This window comes from Dinoponera quadriceps, unplaced genomic scaffold, assembly GCF_001313825.1.
Source record: "Dinoponera quadriceps isolate SergipeBrazil2010 unplaced genomic scaffold, ASM131382v1 scaffold3024, whole genome shotgun sequence".
In the NCBI taxonomy this organism is placed as follows: domain Eukaryota; kingdom Metazoa; phylum Arthropoda; class Insecta; order Hymenoptera; family Formicidae; genus Dinoponera; species Dinoponera quadriceps.
The window spans coordinates 391,443-415,293 of record NW_014557455.1 but is presented as its reverse complement, the minus strand read 5'-3'; the positions used below and the strand labels follow the sequence as shown (position 1 = coordinate 415,293).

The following is a 23,851-nucleotide window of genomic DNA, read 5'->3' as shown; positions in this document are numbered from 1 at the left end:
CACTTCATCTTATCGCACCAGTTCAGCAGTGCAGCTAAAAAGAATAGACCAATAATGTTTTCATTCATGATACAGCATATTTTTAAACAAATTCGATAAACAAGCTATGTTTGGATGTTACACTATCAGCATTGCTGCGTCCATAAACGTATATATCTACGACCAAGTTGCATGTAGAGCGCCTCTAAAAGTGCAAATTCATTGGATACTGAGCATCGAGCGTAGTCAAATGACATCACATTATGTCTGTTCGTTTTCGCTGCACCACTGAACTAGTGCAATAAGTTGAAGCGAGACAAGTATATATTTTCTCACTTTAACTTATTGCAGTTCAGCGAAAACGAATAGACCTACTATGTCGATTATTAGCGCGAGTTCTGATTGGCTGCTGCTTTTCCGTCAAGTTGTGAATTCTCCCTAAGTCGACCAGTTAGCGTCCTGACATCGTTGTAAGCGCATTTAGCCCGTATCGGACTACGGATTCAAGATTGAAATTGAATTGAAATTCGACCAAAGTTCAATAAATTTTACTGAACTTGCGTTCAGTTAACTTTGCACTGATTGGACAAATTTAATTCAATCTCAATTCCCGATCTGTAGTCCGATACTGGCTTCAGGTCTCATTGGACCTCATCGGCTGCGTTCCGACGACGATACGCGATACATATTGTGTTCCCAGGCCTGAATCCTTGCGCATTGTATCGTTGCAATATGAATCCTTTATAAGGTGTGCATCTTGTCTCGGTATTACCTGTTATATGGTTGTATTTCTACGTTAGAATAATTTTGTGAGACAATTTCGTTCTGCGAGCTGTGCATCTGAAGAAGTAGAGTAACGTAGAGCCGTAAGTCTCAAAGAAGTTACGTTGTTAAGTACCTGTATCGTGCCCGTTGTCCGTATCGTCGTCGTCGCACCGAGGTATCGTCGGGAGGTAAACTGTCGAGACAGAGAGTTCTCTGGGTGAAGTCTCGTCGTACCTAACCTACAAAAGACACGCGCCACCGTACGCAGCGGCGGGACGTAACGCTGCCTCCGTGCTCGTCGTACGAGCTCTCGCGGTCCCACCGCGCCGGCAGCGTGTCGAAATTCGACTCACCGCGCGATCCCGCGCTGTTTAGCACGTGGCGGTGACGTGCCCTTTTCCTCCTTCACAGTGGTGAAGGACGATGATCCCTCGTTCGTGTCTTGCCTTTTGTTTATCCATCGTTCGGTGTGAGGTTATGTCGTCGATATGTCGCGGTTCATATGTGACTCGATTGTGACGCCGAGGGTAATCTCTCGCGAGATCAGCCGTTGAAACGTTCACTTCAATGAATATACGCTACCGTTGGTGAAAAATCGACACTGGACGTGCTGTGACCTGGTTTTCGTAACGTTGATACGTTTGAAGATAAAAAGAAGCACGTGCCAATAACAAACGTGACCGTGTACTTCTGTTTGCGCGAAAGTAGCGGATGAAATTATTGTTGGAAGTTTTTTTCGTCGAAATGGAATATCTCTTGAATGATCTCATCGAATTTTTTTACTTACTCTGTTGCGTTGGGGAAACTTTTTTCACATACTCAAATCACTCTTTGGTGAGATTCTGATCTTTGCACATTATCGACATTTACAGGTAAACAATGTCGAGCGCGGAATCACTCGCGGAAGTGACGGACGTTGTGCAAATCCTTCGGCAATGGGAGGAAGAACAGAATTCTTTAACCTACGATCCTATTCCTATCCTTCAAAGATTGGCGGAAATAATAGAGCTGGAAACGGAGAATTATCTGAAGATGGATCCGGATCCGTTCGATGAGAGACACCCATCACGTACTGATCCGGAATGTAACTTTGGCCATATATTGAAGGTTCTTTTTAGAAAAGATAACTTTATGACGAAGGTAATCACCCAGATAATATATCAATGTGGTTTAGGAGAAATCTATTATCTTTAAATATAACGCAGTTCTTGAACACTTGATGCGTTCCATCATTCATTCATGAGATAGATATTTTTATTATCCACTGTTACCTTGCAACTATATATGATGTTACTTATTCTTATCTACCTAATCTTTCCATGATACACCTTTACTTTTAGTTAATAAACGACTACTTAAGAGATACTTACTGGACTCGGGCGGGAGTAAACGGGAGGGATGTCAGGAAGCTGAACATCGCCGCCTGTCGCCTGATGCTGGACATACTTCCCGGACTGGAGACTTCAGCGGTATTTCAGCCGGACATGGAGGGCCTGATACACAGATTATTCTCCTGGGCGGAAAAGAGCGTCGAGCCACTGCAAAGTTACTCGACCGGTCTTCTGGCAGCTGCGATGGAAGTGCAGGACATCGCCACGGGTTTCAGGGAACAGAACGCCAAGATGGTGCCGCTGATGCTGCAACGGTTGCACAAGTTGCAGCAGAGAGCGCACGAGGATCGTCAGGTAGTGCCAAACGCCAGGCCGTTCGCTCACTTCGGTCAAGATCAACGGAACAGTAACGACTCCGACAACAAAGGCGTGCCCGGCAAGCGGAAGGTGCGAGACAAACGGCACGAGAACGGCATCGCGAAGAGCCCGGCGCAGGACTCGCTCTTCTCCGACGAGGACGACTCGACGCGCAATTTCGACGATATGCCAGTCTCCAAAAAGAAGAGGAGCAACTCCGACTGCGAGCAGACACCGGTGAAGAGTAACAACGACACCTCGTACCCCGAGATCATGTCCCCGCCCCTGTGCATACCGAAAACGCCAAACAACTCGGTCAGCTCGCAAGTGACGCCGTCCAAACAAAGTGGCGTGCAGCTGTCGTCGAGAAACGCGAACGTGCCTTGTGTTCGTAATCTGCAGAAGTCGTCCGGTCTGTCGCTCAACTCCAGCGCGCATTCGTCGTTGCTGGAGGGTAACTCGAATTCGTCCTGGGCCGAGATGGAGACGTACGTGATCGGTAACGTGCAGATGCACCCGCCGACGCTCGCGACACGGCAGATTCTGATACTGCGCTATCTCACGCCTATGGGCGAGTACCAGGAATTCCTCGGCCACGTGTTCGAGCAGAACGCGCTGGAGCTGATTCTGAATTACATTAATGTGCGCGAGACCAAAGACAGCAGGCTCGCCTTCGAGGCGCTCAAATATCTCGCGTCGTTGCTCTGCCACAAGAAGTTCTCAATAGAGTTCCTCAACGTTGGCGGCTTGCAACGGCTGTTGGAAGTGCCGAGGCCGAGCGTCGCGGCGACTGGTGTCTCCATATGCCTTTATTACCTGGCGTACTGCGAGGACGCCATGGAGCGTGTCTGCCTGCTGTCGAAAGCCGTCATATCAGAACTCGTGACCTACGCCTTGTGGTTGCTGGAACGCAGCCACGACTCCGGCCGATGTCACGCGACCATGTTCTTCGGTTTCTCCTTCCCGTTTAAAGTAATCCTGGAAGTGTTCGACGCACAGGACGGCTTGAGGAAACTGTTCAACGTGGTAAGAGATGGGTTGATCGATTTCACTGCTGCATCGATGAGACTAAAATCAATATTATCGAGAGTACACACGATATTCTCGAATTGGCTTTCGAGTTTTGAAACAATTTTGGATCATTCTTCACCTATAAAATATTAAGAATAGAAATTACAAATAGCGCGCTAATATATGAAAAAATATGTATAAAAAGTGTCAACTTTAGTTGCAAATATTATGGTTCTCGAATGGTCAAATTTTTTTTTTATTGCATAAGCGGTTAGATGATATTTCAATATATACGTAGTGCAAATTTTTCATCGAATTCTTATCAAATTAATTTTATTATACAACTTTCTTAAATATACACAATGTTATATCTTTATATCGAAAAATGAGCACGTTGAATTTTATCGTGAAGAAAATAACCCGAGATGCATTGTATTTCGCTATAGATATCTACATTGTCTATTCTGAATATCGAAGAGGAGCCGACTATAAACGATGACGAAGAGTGTGCGTCGAGGCAAATCGTAAGGCATGTAGCTGTCGCTTTAAAAAGATACATGGAAGCACATCTGCATCTAAAAGCTGAGCAACTACAAAGAGCGGAAAATGTTAGAATCGACCGTGATACGTGGCAGCCGTCTTTACCACCTTACAAGGTAAAACATCTGGCGATTTATTGTACAGTTAGGCGTTTACGCATAAAATATAATAGTCTACATTTAGACAATTAAATTATGTGTAATACAGTAAAAAATGTGTTGAAAACGGTCCACTGAAATTTTTGTTATACTTTAACATAGAGAATCTGTTAAATAATGTAATTTATAATATTTCCATAATTTACATTATGCTTACATGAACAAAGTTCGTATAAACATCACGTAGACAATATGTAAATTATCCATATAGACATCTTAAAATCTACAGCCCTGATTTATCATATCTCTGATTACATTATGTTGGTCACAGTCGGTTTAGCCATCCAGACAATTATAAAACAGCAATAATTCTCAATTTATATCTTATTGAATGACTAATTTTTACATATTTATGTGTGTATACATGTGTATTCTGAAGATGCGTGCATTATTTCAGGCATGTAAGCTCAGCAGTGAGGAAGTTCAGGCGAAGGTAGAAGTACTTCAAGAATTGATGTCGATCAGAGCGGTGTGGCCACCGGTTGAGGAACTCCATCGTTTGGGCGGTATCACATTGCTCCTGCAAATCATCGCATTTGCTCGCGAGTGGAACTACAGTGGACGGTAAGTGCGATTTATCGCGTGATCGACGTGATAGCTCTCGTCAAACTTCCCAATCGTACATCTCTTGGCGCTCCAATTTAACAAAAAGCCAAGTGGTACGCTGGGTACCTTTAAATTATGAACGAATGATCTCTCTGTCTTTTTCTCTTAGGGTACACATTCAGCATACTTCCAGTGCGGAGACAGTAAGATCGTGCCTGGATGTGATTGCAATTTGTTCCGTTGTTCCGAAAGTCATGCTGCTGTTATGTGAAAGAGTCGATATGCCTGATATGTCGATGACAATGGCGATCAATCTCTTGTTAGCTGCAGCCGAATGCGAAATCGTGGCGGACGCCGATGTACAGAGAGCGGCGCTCAGAGCTCTGATCAATTGCGTATGCGCTCCTATAAACAGAGTATGCTGTGTATTAATTGGCCGAATTAGTCGTCGTATTGGTATAATTTCTAAAGATGTCGTTTGATAATGTTTCAGGTCGGTGGAAATGTAGCTAGATACTCCGTATCGGGATCCACTAAAAAGAAGACGAACATTCACAATAGCGAAGAATTGATACAGAAAATCTGGGAAAGCGTCAGGTCGAATAATGGAATAATGGTATGTATAATTGCGGTTTAGATCAGTGCTCGGAATTATTTTCGAAGCGACTTTCGAGGGCTACGCCTGCTTTCTTCCCTTTGTCTTTCGTCCTTTGAACTATGTGACTTATAGTTGTTGCGTTTAGTCGCGCTTAAGTTAATGGAAGAGGCAAAGGGAAGAAAGACGTTTCGAAAGTCACTTCTCGAAAGTGCAAATAATATTTCGAATACTGGTTCAGATAATCGTTAGGACGATCCGTACAGAGTGATTTTTTTTCCACAGGTATTACTACAGTTGATGATGGTGAAAACACCCATCACGGACGCCGATAGCATACGGGCATTAGCGTGCCGTGCATTAGCTGGACTAGCACGTAGTGAGAAGATTAAGCAGATTATCAGTAAGTTACCAATGTTCACGGACGGGCAGATACAGTCCCTCATGAAAGATCCCATCCTGCAAGAGAAACGGCAGGAACACGTTACTTTCCAAAAGTACGCTTTGGAATTGATAGAAAGGGTATCTGGTAAAGCGAAGCCAACAGGTGCCGAGTACGAGATGTCTCTAGTTAGTTTACACAGGGTAAGCAGCTTCCGATCTGTCGTTACTACACTTATAATTCATTATCTTCTTTCACTTCTAAGTTCCTTGATAAATTTACAGTTGTGTTTAACCTCGAAAAAAAAGATTGAATTGTGTTACATAATCACATGTATCTTCCCTCTTTGTAAGTTTTAAGTATTTTTTCTTAAAGGCGAATGTTGTGGCGCAAACTAGGATACAATATAACGAACAACAACTCAATCAATTGATTTATCAGCATCTCATGTCGAAGGGTTTAACTGAAACGGCTAATATACTACACAGAGAAGCAAACTTAGATTCTTCTGCAATCATGAAATCTATAGCGACATATCAACCGTTTACATACCGAAATCCCGTGAACGTAACTGTAAGTTGACATATCGAAAAAAGATCTGCTTTTGTAGTGTTTTACAACCCTTAGTTATAAAATTGTTATATATGTTACAAAATGCATATATATTTATACATTTATAAACCCTGTACAATACAGATGTCCCTTAGATAAAGTGTTATTTGAGACATTTTTAATCCTTTCTGTACATAGATGACTCAATTAATAACGTCCAAAATTTTGCTTGTTTTTGTTTTAGCCAAGGAACAGTTTTTCTCCTGGTGCTCCTGTGAATTTATACAATACCAGTAGATGTGCGTCGAGAGAAACCGCTTGTAGAAACAATGTCACCCCAACATCGTCATCTCGATTTATATCCCACACGACTTCATGTTCTAGTTCACCAACTGTCAACAATAACATTCGATTGAAATTTACGGACTGCCTTAATCAAAACGTCATTTCGAATAACGTAAATCAACCGATTAAGTTACAAATTAGTCAGAGGTGAGAATCGCATATATCTCCGACATATTCCTTTCTTCGTCTCTCGCCTTTTTTTTTTAAGGTACGCGCCGTTTTCCGTTGCAGGAAATCAACATCATCCGACAAAGCACCTCTAGTCACTTCGACTGGTTGCCAGTCTGTAGTACAGCTGCAACCTACTAGCTGTAGATCTTTACAGAAACAAATTTCCAGAGATCCTGGAGGCGGTGGAGGGCCTGGTGTAGTCACCTCCAATGTATCTGTCACACTAGATTCTATTATTACAGAATATCTAACCAATCAACACGCTCTCTGTAAAAACCCCATGGTGACGTGCGCACAGTTCAACCTTTTTGAGTAAATATTAATGTTTTTAAAGGGCATATTTTAGGGAATACTATCTTACCTTCTAAGATACGGTAGCTATTTCCAATGAGACGATTTGCCGCGATTCTACTCCAATTATTTTATTCACAGGCCACACAAGTGTCCAGACCCGTGTATAAAAAATTCCTTACCTACAAACGTGACGGTGAGATTAGCGAGACAACCGTTAGGGATGGATAGCAGGAAGTTAGATAGAAGATACATTTACAGTCGCTTCTGTCCTGTAAAAACCTTCCGGCCTACTGACGTGGGAGGAATCTTTACTTGTTGCGCTTTCTCGGTAAATTTGGATTTACTATTTCATAATTGATCCCGCGCATTCTGCGTCTCTCTCTCTCTCTCTCTCTCTCTCTCTCTCACTCACTCACTCACTCACTCACTCACTCACTCACTCATTCAATCACTCACTCAAAATATACTTTCCTATGTAGCCATGCACACAATACCTCATTCTGGGCACTCATGCTGGAGACATCAAGATGTTCAATACCCATACGGGGATGGAAGAAGCGACCTATCAATGCCATGAGTCGTATGTGTATCATATGGAATGTAATCAGCGTGGTAATCTTTTACTGACCTCAACCGCTTGGCGAACTCCCATGTCGGCGCTCTGGGATATGGGTTCATTCTTTGAGATGAAACTACCCCTGGACAACGAAGACTATGTCGAATTCGGGAAGTTGCAGGACAGAATAATTGGCACACAAGGAGAGAGTGCGACGGTAAATTGCATGCTTAAGTATCGCCGATGCTCGATCGCGTTAACAGCATTGTATAATTAAAATGTCATATTTCTGCCTTACTTTGCAATTTGCGTATAATCTGAAGAGGTTTGAATATTTTCATATTATCTATGTGTCTCATATGTATCCTTACGCACTTGTCTTTCAGATATACGATATAGGAACAGGGAAATTACTAACAACCTTGACACCGTCAATTTCGAATCAATACACGAAAAATCGCGCGACATTCAGTATGAACGACGAGCTGGTGCTCAGCGACGGTATATTATGGGATGTTAATTCGGGCAAGGAGATACATAAATTTGATAAATTGAATCAAGCGTTGAACGGGGTCTTTCATCCGAATGGGATCGAAGTTGTGTCCAACACCGAAGTGTGGGACCTGAGAACGTTTCATCTACTCAAGACGGTTCCCACTTTGGACGAAATGGAGATCATTTTCTCGCCTGTCAACAATATTATATATGCGATGTCGTTAGACCAGGAGACTGATGAGACTCATTTTGCAACTTCCTTCAAGACCTTGGATGCTTTCGATTACAGTAATATCGGTAAGTACTTCTGTCGCCGCGATTCAAAGCAGAATGCAAACGTTTTAGTCGCTATTCGCATTTACTTCGTAATTAACCACTTGATATTTTAACTATTCTAAGTAATTATACTACTTAATATTTTAACATTTAATATTTTAGCAACTTACGATGTGAAAAGAGGGATTTATGGTCTCGCATGCAATAAGTACGATACGCAGATCGCTATAGTGGAAAATGCGGGTGAATTCTCGAGTATACAGGAATCATGCGTTAGATTGTACGACGTTGGGAGACGTAGGGACGACGAAGATGAAGCGGACGAGGACGATGAGGAGGAAGATCTTGACGCCAGTGATGATGACGGTTCGAACTCGGGGTCTGATGATAATAATGCAGACGGTAAAAAAAACATTAATGTTGTTGCATTATTCGCCGTAAAATTTGCATCTCGGCATTGAGAGGAAAACAGAGAAAATTTTAAAGTTTTAAATTAAATTAACAAACAATCGAACGCGCTGATAAAAGATTTGCTAACTTTTTCAATATATAACAGTATTAGTAGTAGTACATTAACTCTTTGACTGGCAAACTGAATTTCGCAAAAGTGCTTAAGCTGGCAAAAAGTGGATTTTCAATTAATATATTGTATTATATAATATTAATATATAGTATTATTGTATTATATTATATATATATTTACAATATTCCAGACAGTATAAGCTTAAAGACGTTTCATGACCCGATTTTAGATATTGTGCTGTCTGAGATATGGATAACACATTTCGTTTTAGTTATATATATTGGTCTAAGGACTCGCCATTTCGAATTTTTATTTTTAAAATTCACCATTGAAAAGAACGACTTCGAAAACCTCAAAACGTTTCAAAGTTTTTGTAAAATATTTATATTTTTTCAATTTTAGGTCGGACATATTACATCCACCGTCTTGAACTTTGAATTTTGAAGTTCACCATTGAATAGAGTGACCTCAAAAACCTTTGAATACTCAATTTTAGAAATATTGAACTGCTAAAAATATCAAAACGCAGTTTCCGCCAGTTTGGGCTACTTTTTGTGAACGCAGTATTGCGTTTTCGCCAGTCAAGGGGTTAAGTACTAATGAAGCATAGTACTAGATACTAACGAAGCATCAGTATAAAAGAGATCGTTAAATTTATGTTAATTTTCATCGCTGCATTAAATACGCGATTGATGCACATAAATATATACACATATCTACATGAAACATTCAGATAATAATGAGTGGAAAAATTAATACTGACAAGGAACATTCAGCAACAATTATGAATATCTACATCCTTATCTACTGTAGGGAATGACTAAGAAAAAGAAAAAAAGAAACCTAAACTCGTTAAGTAACGAGTACGTAAGATTGGTATAGATAACATGCATATAAAGATGTTTCCAAATTATTTCTCAAACATACGTTCTTGAGATATATCTTCATTATATATGATTAAATTTTTGACATAAAATATACTTTAGTTTCGTTGCAAATTAAATCCCTAAAGAATGTGAATGGAGGTGGAAATATTTTGAGAAATATAGCATTACAGAGAAATCCAAATATGTCGTCATAAAGTGTTTTCGAAACCATGAAACTTTCGTCTATAATACTTCTTCATATCTTTAATAGTTTCAATGATGTTTATCGATAAATGTAAAAACCGATTTTTCCAAAGGCTATTTCCATCTTTGAAAACGTTTTTGGGCCACCAACGAAAATTTGTTTCGTTCTTAGATCTATCTCTATAATTCTACAAAATTTCAGATTTTTTTTTAATTTACATGTTGCCGAATATCTCTTGTAAGGTAATTATACTAAATATACTGGCGACAGCATAGACTACCGTAAGAATGTCTTTTTTTGTCATTACAGTCTTTCGATATGTTTATTTTGTATTGTTCTGTTAAAGCAGACGGTGATAATGCAGATGCTGGCGCGGAGGATAACGGCGATGATAACGAGCAGAACGATCGGGAGAATAACGATGACGACGACGATGACGATGAGGATGGTGGCGATGGTGACGATTCCGGCGACGATAGTGTGGATTACGATCCGAACGTTGATCTTAACGATCTTTCAGATGAATTCTCCATGTCGGACATGGAGGATCTGGAACTATTGTTCTCGTGAACGTCATTGATAATCCTGTGCATATAAACATATACATATATACATATATATATATGTGTATAAATATATATAAATATGAAAAGGTATATATTTATTTATATTTATATATATATATTAAAATATAAAATCTAAAAAAGAGCAATTTCATTGCGGTGCATTATTAACGCTTTGAGTGCCATGTTGGATTTGAATGTACGATCTCAGCAGACACGAATTTTTAATTACTTAAAACATTACTGTCAACGACTCGAGAATGCGCCTGATTAGAAGAGATAGTAAAAATCGTTCCTAATCGGGTAAGCAAAATCGTCAACCGCAAACGCAATGGCGACAATGCCCTTGCGGGGACTCACGCGTCATTCAAATATGGGTGACATGGCACTCAATGTGCTAATGATGCATACTATCTAAATGTATAAATAATTTCCAGCTGATCCCAGCCGTTTTAATTTGAGCGTCTCTGTTCGCGTCACGGGTCAGTACTTCTCAAATCACAAATGATCAATTGTAAATGATTATTACTAATCTTTCCTGCTTAATCATTGAATAAAAAACATGTTATATATATATATATATATATATATATATATATATATATATACTTTTCACTCGACAAGTATCAATCCGTGACGGCCTTGTGCTGATAATCAGTCGTTCCCAAGAATGCGGATGTGCGTATTCGCGCATCGTAAGCAGCATAACCGGACATTGTCTTTATAGTTTGCGAGAAAAAAGGCAAAAGACGAAATAAAACACTCTATATCTGTAAATATGTTTGAACGTCCAGTTCAAATGTATTTTGGAAAAGAGCATTTTTTTAACGGGTAAATTCCAAAAAACTGTGTGTGTATTGTGTGTGTGTGTGTGTGTGTGCATATATATATATATATATATATATATATATTCTCTTAGAGAGAGAGAGAGAGAGAGAGAGAGAGAGAGAGAGAGAGAGAGTAATCTCATACTTGGAATTTATATTTTATTTTATATAAATGAAAACTTCTTTTTCTTTCTTTCTCTCCCTCTCTTTCTCCCTTTTCCCTAATATGAGGTCATCATTGAGACACATTTATTAATTATGGCAATCACGTTTTCACTCTAGATACGCGTTTATGTCTGACATGGTGCTACCTCCATTCAACATTTATGCAGTTCAACAAATTTCCACGGGGAAGAAGGCGGTTGAAATATTTCAAACAACGAGCCCTTGTGGCTTGTTTCCATGTTCATTTTTTACCGTTAACATTGTGACGTCTCGTATCTTATAATTTTATCGAGTTTCTTTGTAAATGTCGTGGAAGAAATAACAAAGTAAAATACCGAGATTAATGTGATTTACGTTTGTACATGTTGTCATTGGGTCTAAGAAGATACGTGCGTATGTAAGAATTTGATTAAAAAATGATAGGCTTATAAATAATTTATGTAAATTATTATAAACACGTATTTAACACATGCTAAGTTTTATGATCTCAACGCATTTCTGCAAAATGTTGTGTGAGACATTTAAATGTGACAGAGTAATTCAATACCGTTAACATTTAGAAATACTTGTGTTTGCAATAAAATAATACATTTGGGAATTTATTACATCTCATAACTTTTACAGAATTAAAAGGAAATATTCTACAACGCGTTTACGTTTCGATGGATTAAAGAAAGATTCAGCAGAGAAGTTAAGTTTTATTTATCTAAATGAGGTGAAAATATATGTAAAGGCGACCGAAAATTTTATAGACATATTTTATTTTAATTAAACGCAAATGTGATTATGAATATATAATTAATGTATAAAATAGAGGATATTTGTAAAAAGCTCATTAAATTGTGTAACTTGTTATTAATAAAATAACAGGAATTTGTATAAGTTTTCACTTAAATACTTTTCAATGGCAATTGCTGTGTGTATACGTGCGTATGCCACCCTGCTTTATTCATTGTTAAAAATAATTGCGGTAGATTAGATAAATCTTGTGTTATGAGTTAAATCGAACTTTGTTAGATATCTCTTATATCGCAATAATTACATACTCACGTAACTTGTATTTCAAATTCATATACAGGATGAGTCACCTAACATTAGAAACCTAACCTGTAAGGTCAACTTATAAGCATAAACAATATTTTTTTATTCTGCTCTATAAAGAAAAGTTGAACGCGTTCAAATCAGGTGGACATGCTGACCATTGAACAATCCCACCTCGTCCAATCCAGTGTAAGTATGAACCTAAATTGTTTGTAAAAGAGCATGTGAAAATATTACCCGCGACGGTCCACCATGTCAGCGGTCATAAAATCAAATTGTAAGCAAAACATGCATATCGCCTCTGTACATTACAATTTTATAATAGCACCGCAGAGAGAAAGGGTCACCTGAAGGTCAACATATCATATATGTCATACATAATTGAATTTGTCAGCTATAATACTGCGATGATAAAAATATGTAATGTTGTCCCATTTAAGCTTGAAAGATCATCTTAAGGCTCACTTTGAACTATGTTATACTAAACAAAGAAATGTTCAAACGGTCCACTGACAGCAGAATAAACTAAGCTGATTACGTTGCGCAGTTCACCCTGTATGATCGGCGTAATAATAGTAATAATAATAATAAAATATCCGTGCGTAAGAACACGAAGAAAACACAGCTGGATCTGTTAATCGCCAGGAATGCTTTTATTGATACAAACATATGGCTGTGTATTAAACTTGTCTATTGCACGAATCGGTCTGTCCGCCGATTGTAAAGGTAACGCGGACAGACGGCAACCAACGACACCAAGCTTACATTGTCGTCGCGTAGTGCTTGATATTGCACGTGAGACATTTCACACTCGACAAAGACACGGGCGCGTTACGACACTCGCATCACGTATCAAAACTGTGCACGTGTATCACGCGGCGGCCCGAGCGTGCCGCAACATCACAACATATATCATCACACGCGAGTGCTTCGTTTAAGCGCTTCGAAATTGTGTTTCTCCGGCGCGTCCGTGATTACATACATACGCGATATGACGAGTCGGCAGCTCCGCGTCGTACGGTCTGATACGCTCGAGAGAGACGATGTGTCTCACAAAGCCACCCTCCGCCGCGATTAAATAGCCTTGAGAGCATGTCGCAATTTGTTTTCTCATATCGTGCTAACGCGTGAATGCTAAGACGCGCGTTTCGGAAAAAAAATCACCGTTTTTTTTTTTTATAGCTTTATATAATTCTTCTAATAGAACGCTCCTTTTACTGCCTCCTTCCTTTCTTATGCCCTTTGGAATCAGTCGTGGCTGCCTTCCGCGAACCAGCCGGACCTCAGACAAGATTTCACTCTCGCCCTGCTGCCCGCCGAGTACGGAGCATCTTGCAATTATCAGCTGGGCGGTATCGCCTTGGCGGTTTGTCCGAATCCTAAATTAGGCCTCGTGCCGAACCATGACATCTTCCACTCCAGAGTTTCCTGCAGCAGTCGTTCCTCCTCCGGCGAGAAGTGCAACAACGTCGCCACTGCCCTCGTCAAATGGAGCGCCTTTAAGAAGAGGGAAAGAAGATGATACACGATACGCCGTATAATTGCGCGCGCTGAAAATACAGACGTTAAGTTCGAGTCTGCGATAGGTGTAACAACCTTTTTGCTCTAAGCGATAAAATGTAACGCAACTTCTGACAGGAGGCATTTTTCGTGCCGCCGAAAGTTGCAATAATGCTTAAATTTGAGGGATTGCGACGTCTGATTGCGCTGGAAACACTTTTCGCTAGAAATTACTTTACAGTTTAATGCTTAGTTAAAAACTAAAGATTAAAGGCAAACAACTAAAACTGAAAGCTTATTACTAGCTAGATTACATCTATTGTAGATCCAACTAATCGGATGTGAGAGAGGTGGGGGAGAAGAAGAAAGGGATGGGGAGAGAGATAGAGAGAGAGATGATAGAGAGAGAGAGAGAGAGAGAACACACACCTCATACTCTCTACTAGTGAGGAACTTGATGAGAACATGCTTAAGGTATTTAAAATTAACGTCATCTTCTCTGGAATTATTATGTCTGGCAGTGACGGTTTTGGATGAACTCGGATTGAGAATCGCCGCGGAAGCTTCGACGTCGCTGTCCAACGACGAGGTTGGAATCCTCAGTTCGCGTTGGAGCGTCTTTTTCATGTCGGCTAATCGTTGTTGCAGAACTTTGATTGTCTGAAGGCAAACGAAGGGAGTCACGACGGAGATTCTCGATATACAACTGCTTCAGATAGTAAATTTAACAGATAAAAACATTGCTCCAGCGATTATCGATTAGGTTTTTGTACGGTTATTGAAAATTAGCCCGGTAGCCAAAGTGTTAACCCACTTACAGTCCCTGCGCGCGACCGCTCACCTTATTCTTTTCATTCAGCTGCTCTTCCAGGTCTAGCAAACTGCTCTTGAGTATCCTCTCGTTACTCTCCAGCTTCTCCTTGCTGCGTTCCACCTCCTCTAGCTCGGCCACTCTTCGCTCAAGCTCCTTCAACGCAACCGCCGCTTGTTCTGCCTCCTTCGTCTTACCGGTCAGGTCCTCTTCGAGATGCTCCACTCTACTCTGCAGCTCCGTATTTTCAATCTCCTGCTGCCGATTTTCCTGCTTCACGATCTCTATGTCCTGCGACACCTGGGCATTTCTCAGCAACGCGGTGTCCTTCTCGCCTCTCTCCTTCTCGAGGAAGACGCGCAGCTCCGACGTCGTCGTCCTTTCGGATTCAAGAGTCTCCCGCAAACCAGCCAATTCCACGCGCAAGGAGGCATTGCTCGACCGTTCCTCCTCTAAGGACGACTGAAGACTCGACAGCTCGTTGGTGGCCGCGGTGAGTTTGCTCGTCGTGTCCCCGAGATCCGTCTTCAACTGGCCGATCTGCTTCGAAGAGGATTCCTGAAGAAACGCAAATTCGTTTGAATCGTACACAGTTTTACTCCTGTCTATGTTCACGATCATTTCTCGTGTGGTTGTGTGTATCTGTCATTATTGTACAATATACTCCGACGATTGTGGTAAAACAAATATCTCGCGCGTAATAAGAACGTCTAGCAATCTAGTTGTGTACTTTCCTCTTAATAAAGCTTCCTTCTGATTAAGTAGAGAAATTTGAAACGGTATATTCCTCCGCTTTCGAAGAATTCCGCTTATGAAATTCTTGTTGAATCTCGCTCCGCGTCTTATAACACTATCCGACAAAATTTGACCTTGCTTTTTAACGTTATTTTTCTCAAAATTCTAACATGATTGACCAAATTTGGTTACGCAACGGATTCGTGTTTAGTAGACAAAAATATATCGGAAATGACTATTCCACATTCATGTTGGAAAGTGGTGTTGCACAGTGTTATTCAAATTGCATAAGCGGACCATTATCGCTTTTTTTATAACTATCTATAACCGTAAGATATCTGTAACTTCTTCCATAAAGCAGCCAGCACCATAGGCGAGTTTTATAGATTTTTTATCGCTGAAAACGAATCCGCAAATAAAATTGCTCTATAAACGTCACGTTTTTGAGCTATTTTAGCTCGAAAGTACCTCAAAAAATGCCATTTTCTGCATTTGCAAGTCGAATTTTCCCAAAAATGCGACGCGACAGAGCAGTTTCATTCGCGGATTTGTTTTCAGCGACGAAAAACTTAATGAGAATCACCTTGTCTGGTTCGTAGTCTGAAATCCGTGTGTCGGACAGTGTAATTACTGCCACGATATTTGATAAATTGTGAGGCAAATTTGAAAATGGTCTACATCCAACTAACGGGTACAACGCATTCTCTTTGGCAGTTCTTGCACTATGCAATATGGACCTACGTAACTGACGTGTATCGATAATGTGGCGGAAAATAATAGGGCTGTCAGCTCACAGAGGATTACGGTGTACACCTGTAGAAGGGTTTCGATTTCATCTTGAAATCGAATCCGTCTCTCACCGTGAGCGACGATGACGCGAGACACGATTTCGAAATGAAATCCCCCTCCGGGCTTCCTTTCTACGACGGAACTGCGGTAAGGGGTATCGACAAATCTCGCTCGGGAACAAAAAGTGATGGTAAAGAAGCGAAAAAACGGGTGAAACGCAAGAAAGACTGTATATTTGGTTCCTTTCTTTATTCCACAAATAAAATGTACATAAGGTGCGATCGTACATAAAAATATAATATATATCCGTATATATCTGTATATATGTATTATATCAGCGTACAGCATGTCTAATGTCCATGTACAAAGGTGATGTACAAAGGAGAGCAATGCTATTCTCGGTGAATCTGAACAGAACTGCGAAACTGAACGACTTACGCATTCCTCCGACGGGGTTCTTTCCGAGAAACGCGGCGCGGGTAACTTTTTTTATTTATTTTTTTTCCTCAGCATGCTTAGAGTAAGAATAATAACGACAAGATCGTCAGAAAGCGAAAATCAAAAAGGCTCGCAATAAGATGCACGTGCAAAGTACAGACTAAGTAGGGGATATAAAGATGTGCGCCAAGCAAAAGAAGAAGCGTCAAGCTTCCGAACAGCATGCGACGATATGTAGTTTCTTAAATGTAATACTGAGACCAGACGATATGTTTATACTGCTCTTTACGCGACTAGTACGCGATGGCACAGACAAGATACTATGGGTGCTATCCGAGGGTGCGACTGATGATTGTCTAACAACAACTACTACGTCGACCGCAAATTCTATAAGACTTTCGCTTTCACTTTACTTCGGACGGTATGCGACATCGAGGACGACTCAATGAGTTGTGAGGACGATTCAATGAAACTAGCTGTCGTTTTTTCATTACGATTTCACATATAATAATAATACAATTATACTATATATGACATATTATATAATATACAGGATGTGTATATGTGTGTGGCCCAGAATCACCGTATGTTTTTAATATTACAAATCCTTTGGGATATTCTAAGATGGAAGTTCTAGTATGAAAACAATGAGGCTACAGTAAATTATAACTGATTAAAGTTAAGTAATCATTCGGTTGACATTTTCCGCGCTCAGGTATGGCAATATAGAGGTTAATGAGGGTGCTATCATGATGAAAACTAATTTTTTGAAAATTTTTGTCCAAACATGCAGATAGATTTTCTTGCACTTACGATCTGGAAATCTTACGTATTCTCGCGCAGCAGGATATGAATTTTGTGTGTGGCCATATTCGCTGTTAGATTATTATGATAATTTACCGTCCTGTCTTATCATAAACTTGTTATCATATGAATCAAGTAACAGTGATTTGAGAGCTGACTCATGTAATATCTAAATTCTATTTCGTATTCAATATTGAATTTGCGTAAAATGCGCGTAGAAATGCGCAACGTCTAAACAAAACAAGTTTCTTTCTGAAAATTATATTGCATATTTGTACAGAAATTTTCAGAAGAAACAATCCGTTTCGTCCGTAATAGCAGCATTGTTACAGACTATATCAGCTCAGAAAACATTCATCGTACGATTAGTCAACTTTAATTTTTTCTAAATTATTGCAACCTCACTTGTTGTCGTACTTAAACTTTCGTCTTAGAATCCGCCTCAATCTGTCATGTTAAGGCCATACAATAATTCTGGGATACCCTGTATAGTACACAACAATACAATATATAATACAATTAGACTCTACAGGCTCGCTCAATATACACGATGCAAAATCTTTGTTTGTTCAATGTGATCCGACTTTTCGTTCCGCTATATCAAGGCTCGCTTGCTGAATTTAACACGACTCGTCCCGTTGAAGATTCTACCGAGCACGCCTGAAAACAGGTGCCGACGCGCCGGAGTGTATGTAATACGCATTGCGACACACTTGGGTTGGCTTTAACAAAGATAATCAGCATAAGTAACAGATAATGCTGCTTTATAGGGCAGAGTCTATCCGCTGGCGTGACCGCTTCAACGATTTCATTAGCATACCGGTCGTTATCCGTAACTTACAAGATAAGGAATGTTAACGAAACTTCGGACAACAAGGCGCCGAAGAGTGTGGAACGTGACGCACAAACACGGGCTCTACGAACGCATTTCCCGTCTCTCTTTCTCTTTCAAATAAGTGGAATTCATCAGTCTTATAAAATTTGATGGCCGGTGAACAGTCGGTCGCGCGTTCCGGAAGTAAACGCGTGATGAAGAATCGAAAACGATCAAAGCTGCTAGTTCGTTGTCGACAAGCGAATATACCGAGAATAGACAGACAAAGCGGCCATGTGTACCTCTTTCTTTCTTCCGATGCATTAAGACAGATAAGAAGAAGAGACATTAGACGACCGAAGTTTCCTCTCCGATAATGGCGACGCGACACAGCCGTTCGGTGAGACGGAACAACGATAAGTCGTAGGATTCATTTGCAAAATCCTGAGAACGCGATGTCGGATCGACGAGAACGCTCGAGACTCTAGGCTCCGCGACGAATTTAACGATGCTTCGTTTTCGGACGTTTCGCGAAGAGAGAAAAAAAAAATCGTTCAGCACTGTGATCGTTTGTGACACCTACCGCCGCTTCCGGGAACGATTCGGCGCTGTCTACGAGTAATTCGGGTAAGAAAGATTCTCTCTCGAAGGCAGAAAGGGCAATCTAAAGATCTCATGCAACTTGCTGTCACTACATATCGCGGTAACTCACAATTTGCCGCTTAAACTCTTCCACCTCGTCATCGACGCTGGCACGGAGCTCTTTCAGTTCCGTTGCCATCTCGTCGATGTCCTCTGTCATGCGCAAAAGCTTGGCGTCTTTCGTCGCCATGACAACATTGTTCACCTCTATCTCGGCCTCTAGCTGCTTGATTCTCTGTCTCAGCTTCTCCTTCTCCTGCTCGACTCGCCTGCGCTCCAGCCCCTCCTCGCCGGCCTGCCTACTCAGCCGGCCGACCTGCGTCTCCAGACTGGAGATCTTGCCAGACCAGCTGGTCTTTATGTCGGACAGGTGTAGGTGCGCCTCCTCCAGCTTACGCTCCAGCAACGTTCGCTCGCGCATCAAATCGGCTATTCTCTCGTCGACCGTCACCTGGTCGCTCGTCTCCAAGGCGATTCTCTGCTCCAACACGAACACCTTGTCCTTCAGGTGACGGACCTCCTCCTCCGTGTGGGCCAGCTGGCAGGAGAGCTGCGCTCTTTCTCGCTGAGTGGAGTGGCGCATCGTCTCCATCTCGTCCTGAAAGTGAGCCCACGATTACCGAAACGCCGCCTGCCGATCTTCTTCTGATGGCATTATACTTAGCTCCCTTCTTTTTATCTTTACAGAAAAAGCTTCCCCGGCGAACCTTAATCAAAGCGACAACACGCGAGAGTTCGAGTTTGCCAAGCGAGGAAGGTTAAAAGATCAGTCTCTCGAGACGAAACGGAAATACGAAAAGGCAAACAAGAGAAGCGATACTTGCTTGGAATCGGACTTGCGTCGTTGAGCGTCGACTCTCTCGACGTTCCGATTCTTTGAAACTAGGAAGTCAAAACGCGTACAAGTCAGGGAATAATAAAAATCGCAGACCCTTTCGCATTTTTTTTTTTCTTTCCACTCAAGGTGTGAGAAAACACAGAGCTGCCATCACCTTTTAAAAAAGGAATGCTACAGAAAGTAAAGTAGAAACAAAACAGAACAGAATTGAAGAGGAAAGAAGACCTTTCATGAACTAAAAAAAACAAAAAGAACAGAAAAATTACCTTATCTCCGAGATAGTGCCGCGATTAAAGTGTACACACAACAACGTGCATTATCGTCAGGTAAAGAAAATTCCGTCAGGTTTCGCGTTCGACATATCAAGAGTTCATATTCTAGGAGCACGTTGAGAAGCAAGCATAAGAGTGTGAGCGAGCATTCTAAACGTAGCGGATAGCGGCAAAGCCTTGAAGACGTACCTCTAGCATCAGCGGTAGCAGCAGCGAATTAGCGGAAACGACCGCCTAACTCTGATCTCCGACGCTCTCGTTTACCAAAGTTTTCCAATCTTCATGCGTGTGTTGCGTTCACGAAACTTTCGGTATCACTTTTAGCAACGTCGCTGTTCCATAACTCTAGGGGAAACGTCGCCAACTGGTGACACCGTCGAATACTATATCGCGGAGAGTGTGTGTGTATCCGCGAGTCCCAGGAATGGAACCGTCTCGTGCAAGGACACCTGTTATCTTTGGCGAGCAGAAAAACGTATCTCTCTTCCCTTCGATTTCCAAAAATAATTTTCCCAAACGCGTCAGCAATGTTCGGTCGATCGGTTTGGTCAATTTCTCGATTAAGTTCGATAAAATGCAACGTACCGACACCGGTACAACTGGGGCAGCGGAGTTGCCGTGCGACATCGTAACCGAGAGTTATGGAACTCACGCAGCCTCAATTTGAACGTGTTTCACTACAGCGAGAGTCACATGTAATATTTATGTCATGGATTCACGTTTGAGCGGCGTGTCGGTAAAAAAAAAAGGTGCAGAGGAAAATATGGCAAACTGTGACGAAACAAAAAGCGATGTAATATTACTGTCAAAAACATTAATACGAATATAAAGTAATGCGAATATAAAATCCCTCTCTCAGACAAGCGTGCTTGAGAAATGCCGAGAAATTCTGAGTACCCGTCGACGATGATTCGCAAAAGTCGCATCGACGAACGTATTGAATTTGACTGTCAAAAATAAGTAAAGAAGTTCGACTTTATATCGATATTTATGCATGTTTTTGTAGGTGAACGTTTTTGCAGAACGCATTACTGTGAAACACATGTTAAGCTGTACGACTATCATGTGTTTGACAAATAATAATCCTGTTTTCCGATCGATGAAGAAATTTGCGAACTACAGTTTTGATATAAGTTACAAAACTTCCAACGTATATATAGATGTGTGACAGACACAAAGTATCGTTTAAATCAATTTCCATCAGTTTTAGACTCTGTATATCTTGCATAATAACAATACGATATAGGTGTGTTATGTGATTACATATAAAGTAAAAAGATATTAAAATGTCATAACAAAATGTCGAAGAAAGTGAACGAACTGGTTATTCTATCGAAATAATTAGTTAAAAGTGAATTTTTAACAGATAAAAATTTTCAACCACTACAGTCTACTCACTTGCACATTGTTCAACTCGTCCTCGTATCGTCTGAGACGGGAAACTTCGGTCTTCAGGTTCTCTATTTCTGATGTAGCAGCTTTCAAGTGGTGAGATTTTTCGTCCGCTTCTTGCTCTTTTGCTAATAACTGAAAGAAATAAACAATATAACAAATAATTGTACACATGTATTACTACCTGCTATCCATGCAATAATACAATGCGTCGATACTCTCAAGAATGATAACAGAAGAAATATCGTACTTACATATTAATCATATAATTTTTCCAAAAAAACTTACAAGATGTTTAATTTTAGCCATCTCCTGTGTTTGAAAACCTTCCAGCTGTTCCGCATCCTCTTGAAAGCTGTACAACTTCTTTTTATACTCTGGAAAATAATTACGAGAATTAAATCGATTAAATGTCCCACATACTGAGACTGACAAAAAACAATCGATAAAAATGCCTTAAAAATTGAATTATTTGAAACTACCTTCTGCATCTTTCAAAGCATGTTCTAAGGACTGTTTCGTGATTTCTATTTTCCTTATTTCCTCCTCTAATTTCCGCTTCTCCTTCTCCTGCCTTTCCACAACTTTCTTCCATTCCTTTTCCTTTTCGAAGAGCCTGACTTTCCATTCTTCTTCCTTTTTCTCCATTCGCTTCAACATCTCCGTTTCTTTCTTGGCCAAGCGTTTTCTCCATTCCTCCTCTCTATTTTCGAACCTCTTTATATCTTTCGCTGATAATTGCATCCCATCGTTGAGCTTCAGTTCAAAACTATTTTCTCTTCTCAGTGAAACCGGTGGTGAAGGAGACGCTGCATTTTCTTCTCTCGATCCATCCAACGATACCTGGGAACCACTAATACTACTTGTAGAGCCTGTCTGCAACAATAACAATGTTATTGGCATCTAAAGATCCAGATAACAAAATCGATTTTGAACTTTTATACTAAATAAATCAAAAGTAGCAATGCATAAAAATAAAATTTCATTTTTCTATTCTTTTAGATGTACGATCACAATTTATAAAGAAACATCTGTAAATCCAGAAGGATAATATAAATCCACATATTCGTCATAGATTATTAAGTAATTTCGGTTAGTATTTCTTCCAAATCCCTTTGTGTCAAAGATATAGCCGATAGACGATAACTTAATACTATAACATTAACAGTAATTGGGAGTAATTGGCTCTCAGGTTCAAGCACCAGCGGTTAGCTGATACCACGAGTCAGCGACCTATTAACCTTTTCTACATTACGATACCACTTGAGATATCGGAAGAGAAATGAATTAGACGCCAGGCAAAGCCGTCGGACGATTCATCGTGAAGGCACCAAACGTGCAGCAAAAGATGACCTCGACTTCGTATTTACCTGAGACACCTGTCTGGAATTGATGGCGCGTATGCTGCCGGCGTTTCTGACGACGGTAGATACGTCGCTGCCGATTTCCTCGCGTATCTTGTTCTTCAGGGTGGCGAACATGGTGCGAATGCGGCCGCGTTGAAATCAGCAACGCGACGAACAGCGATGACACGCACGCACCACTACCACCACCACCTGTCAACCCTCGCAACGCACGATTTAAACGCAACGCACGCACACCCGGGCTGTCAATCTCCGTTCCGATGACGATCACAGTGTGGAGAAACGCGGAACGCGCGACCGCCTCCTCATCATCCGTCACACGTCTGTTGTTCGTCGACCTCTCAGCAATCCTCGGCGCCCATTATGTTCCTCGATCGCGTATCCACTCGCCGTATTACGCGCAAACGGCCGTGAAGAAGGCTAGGATGGCTGCCATGTTGCTCGGTCACGTAAGCGCCGACCAACTTTATTCTGCTATCGCGTGCGATAAATTTCGATAAATCATACGGTCCGTTCTTTTTATAACGGTATGCACCTGATCTAGAGTACCTCTAGCCAGAGTACGTATGTACACCGATTCGCCATATGCAATAGGGAAATAGAAGTAGGAAAATTAAAATTTATTATTGCGTGTACTAATAAATAACAATAATATTCGCATAATTTTATGTACAATGTTAAATAACAATTTACATAAAGAAATGCCAACTTTGTACAAAATATATTTGTAACGTGTTTTATTCTGAAGCGTTTTGTATCATTTTATACTCAAATTTTCATCTTTAGGCGTGCATTTTACGTATCATTTTCGTTTATTACAGAAGTGAATTTGAAATACGCGTCACAGATTATCCATTAATGGCGGACGGTATCTGTAATGGAGATGGGCAAAATCATCGATGTTTAAAA

General features: G+C 40.7%; 2 protein-coding genes across 9 annotated transcripts; one reads left to right on the top strand and one right to left on the bottom strand.

Moving 5' to 3' along the window:
- Positions 1 to 640: 640 nt before the first annotated feature.
- On the top strand, positions 641 to 12,384 carry LOC106749114 (protein mahjong). 5 transcript variants are annotated; one of them, XM_014628226.1, is made up of 17 exons: positions 641 to 727; positions 1,617 to 1,884; positions 2,085 to 3,458; positions 3,890 to 4,099; positions 4,539 to 4,705; positions 4,857 to 5,103; positions 5,181 to 5,303; positions 5,568 to 5,867; positions 6,040 to 6,237; positions 6,461 to 6,708; positions 6,793 to 7,044; positions 7,165 to 7,354; positions 7,506 to 7,799; positions 7,969 to 8,374; positions 8,516 to 8,755; positions 10,294 to 10,600; positions 11,620 to 12,384. In XM_014628226.1, the coding sequence occupies exons 2-16, from the start codon at positions 1,624 to 1,626 to the stop codon at positions 10,515 to 10,517; spliced, it is 4,734 nt and encodes a 1,577-aa protein (XP_014483712.1). In that variant the 5' UTR covers positions 641 to 727; positions 1,617 to 1,623; the 3' UTR covers positions 10,518 to 10,600; positions 11,620 to 12,384. The 5 variants fall into 5 exon arrangements, with proteins under 5 accessions (XP_014483712.1, XP_014483715.1, XP_014483711.1 ...); XM_014628229.1 differs by lacking the exon at positions 641 to 727 and adding an exon at positions 747 to 845 and having other exon boundaries at positions 10,297 to 10,600; XM_014628225.1 differs by lacking the exon at positions 641 to 727 and adding an exon at positions 747 to 845.
- A 789-nt stretch (positions 12,385 to 13,173) lies between these two features.
- Positions 13,174 to 23,479, bottom strand: LOC106749115 (golgin subfamily A member 1-like). 4 transcript variants are annotated; one of them, XM_014628231.1, is made up of 8 exons: positions 22,949 to 23,474; positions 22,061 to 22,454; positions 21,867 to 21,955; positions 21,585 to 21,713; positions 19,147 to 19,674; positions 14,885 to 15,412; positions 14,473 to 14,703; positions 13,174 to 14,040 (listed from the first exon to the last, which is right to left on the bottom strand). In XM_014628231.1, the coding sequence occupies exons 1-8, from the start codon at positions 23,057 to 23,059 to the stop codon at positions 13,885 to 13,887; spliced, it is 2,166 nt and encodes a 721-aa protein (XP_014483717.1). In that variant the 5' UTR covers positions 23,060 to 23,474; the 3' UTR covers positions 13,174 to 13,884. The 4 variants fall into 4 exon arrangements, with proteins under 4 accessions (XP_014483717.1, XP_014483718.1, XP_014483716.1 ...); XM_014628232.1 differs by having other exon boundaries at positions 13,951 to 14,703; positions 22,061 to 22,421; positions 22,949 to 23,479; XM_014628230.1 differs by having other exon boundaries at positions 13,951 to 14,703; positions 22,949 to 23,478.
- Positions 23,480 to 23,851: the final 372 nt, after the last annotated feature.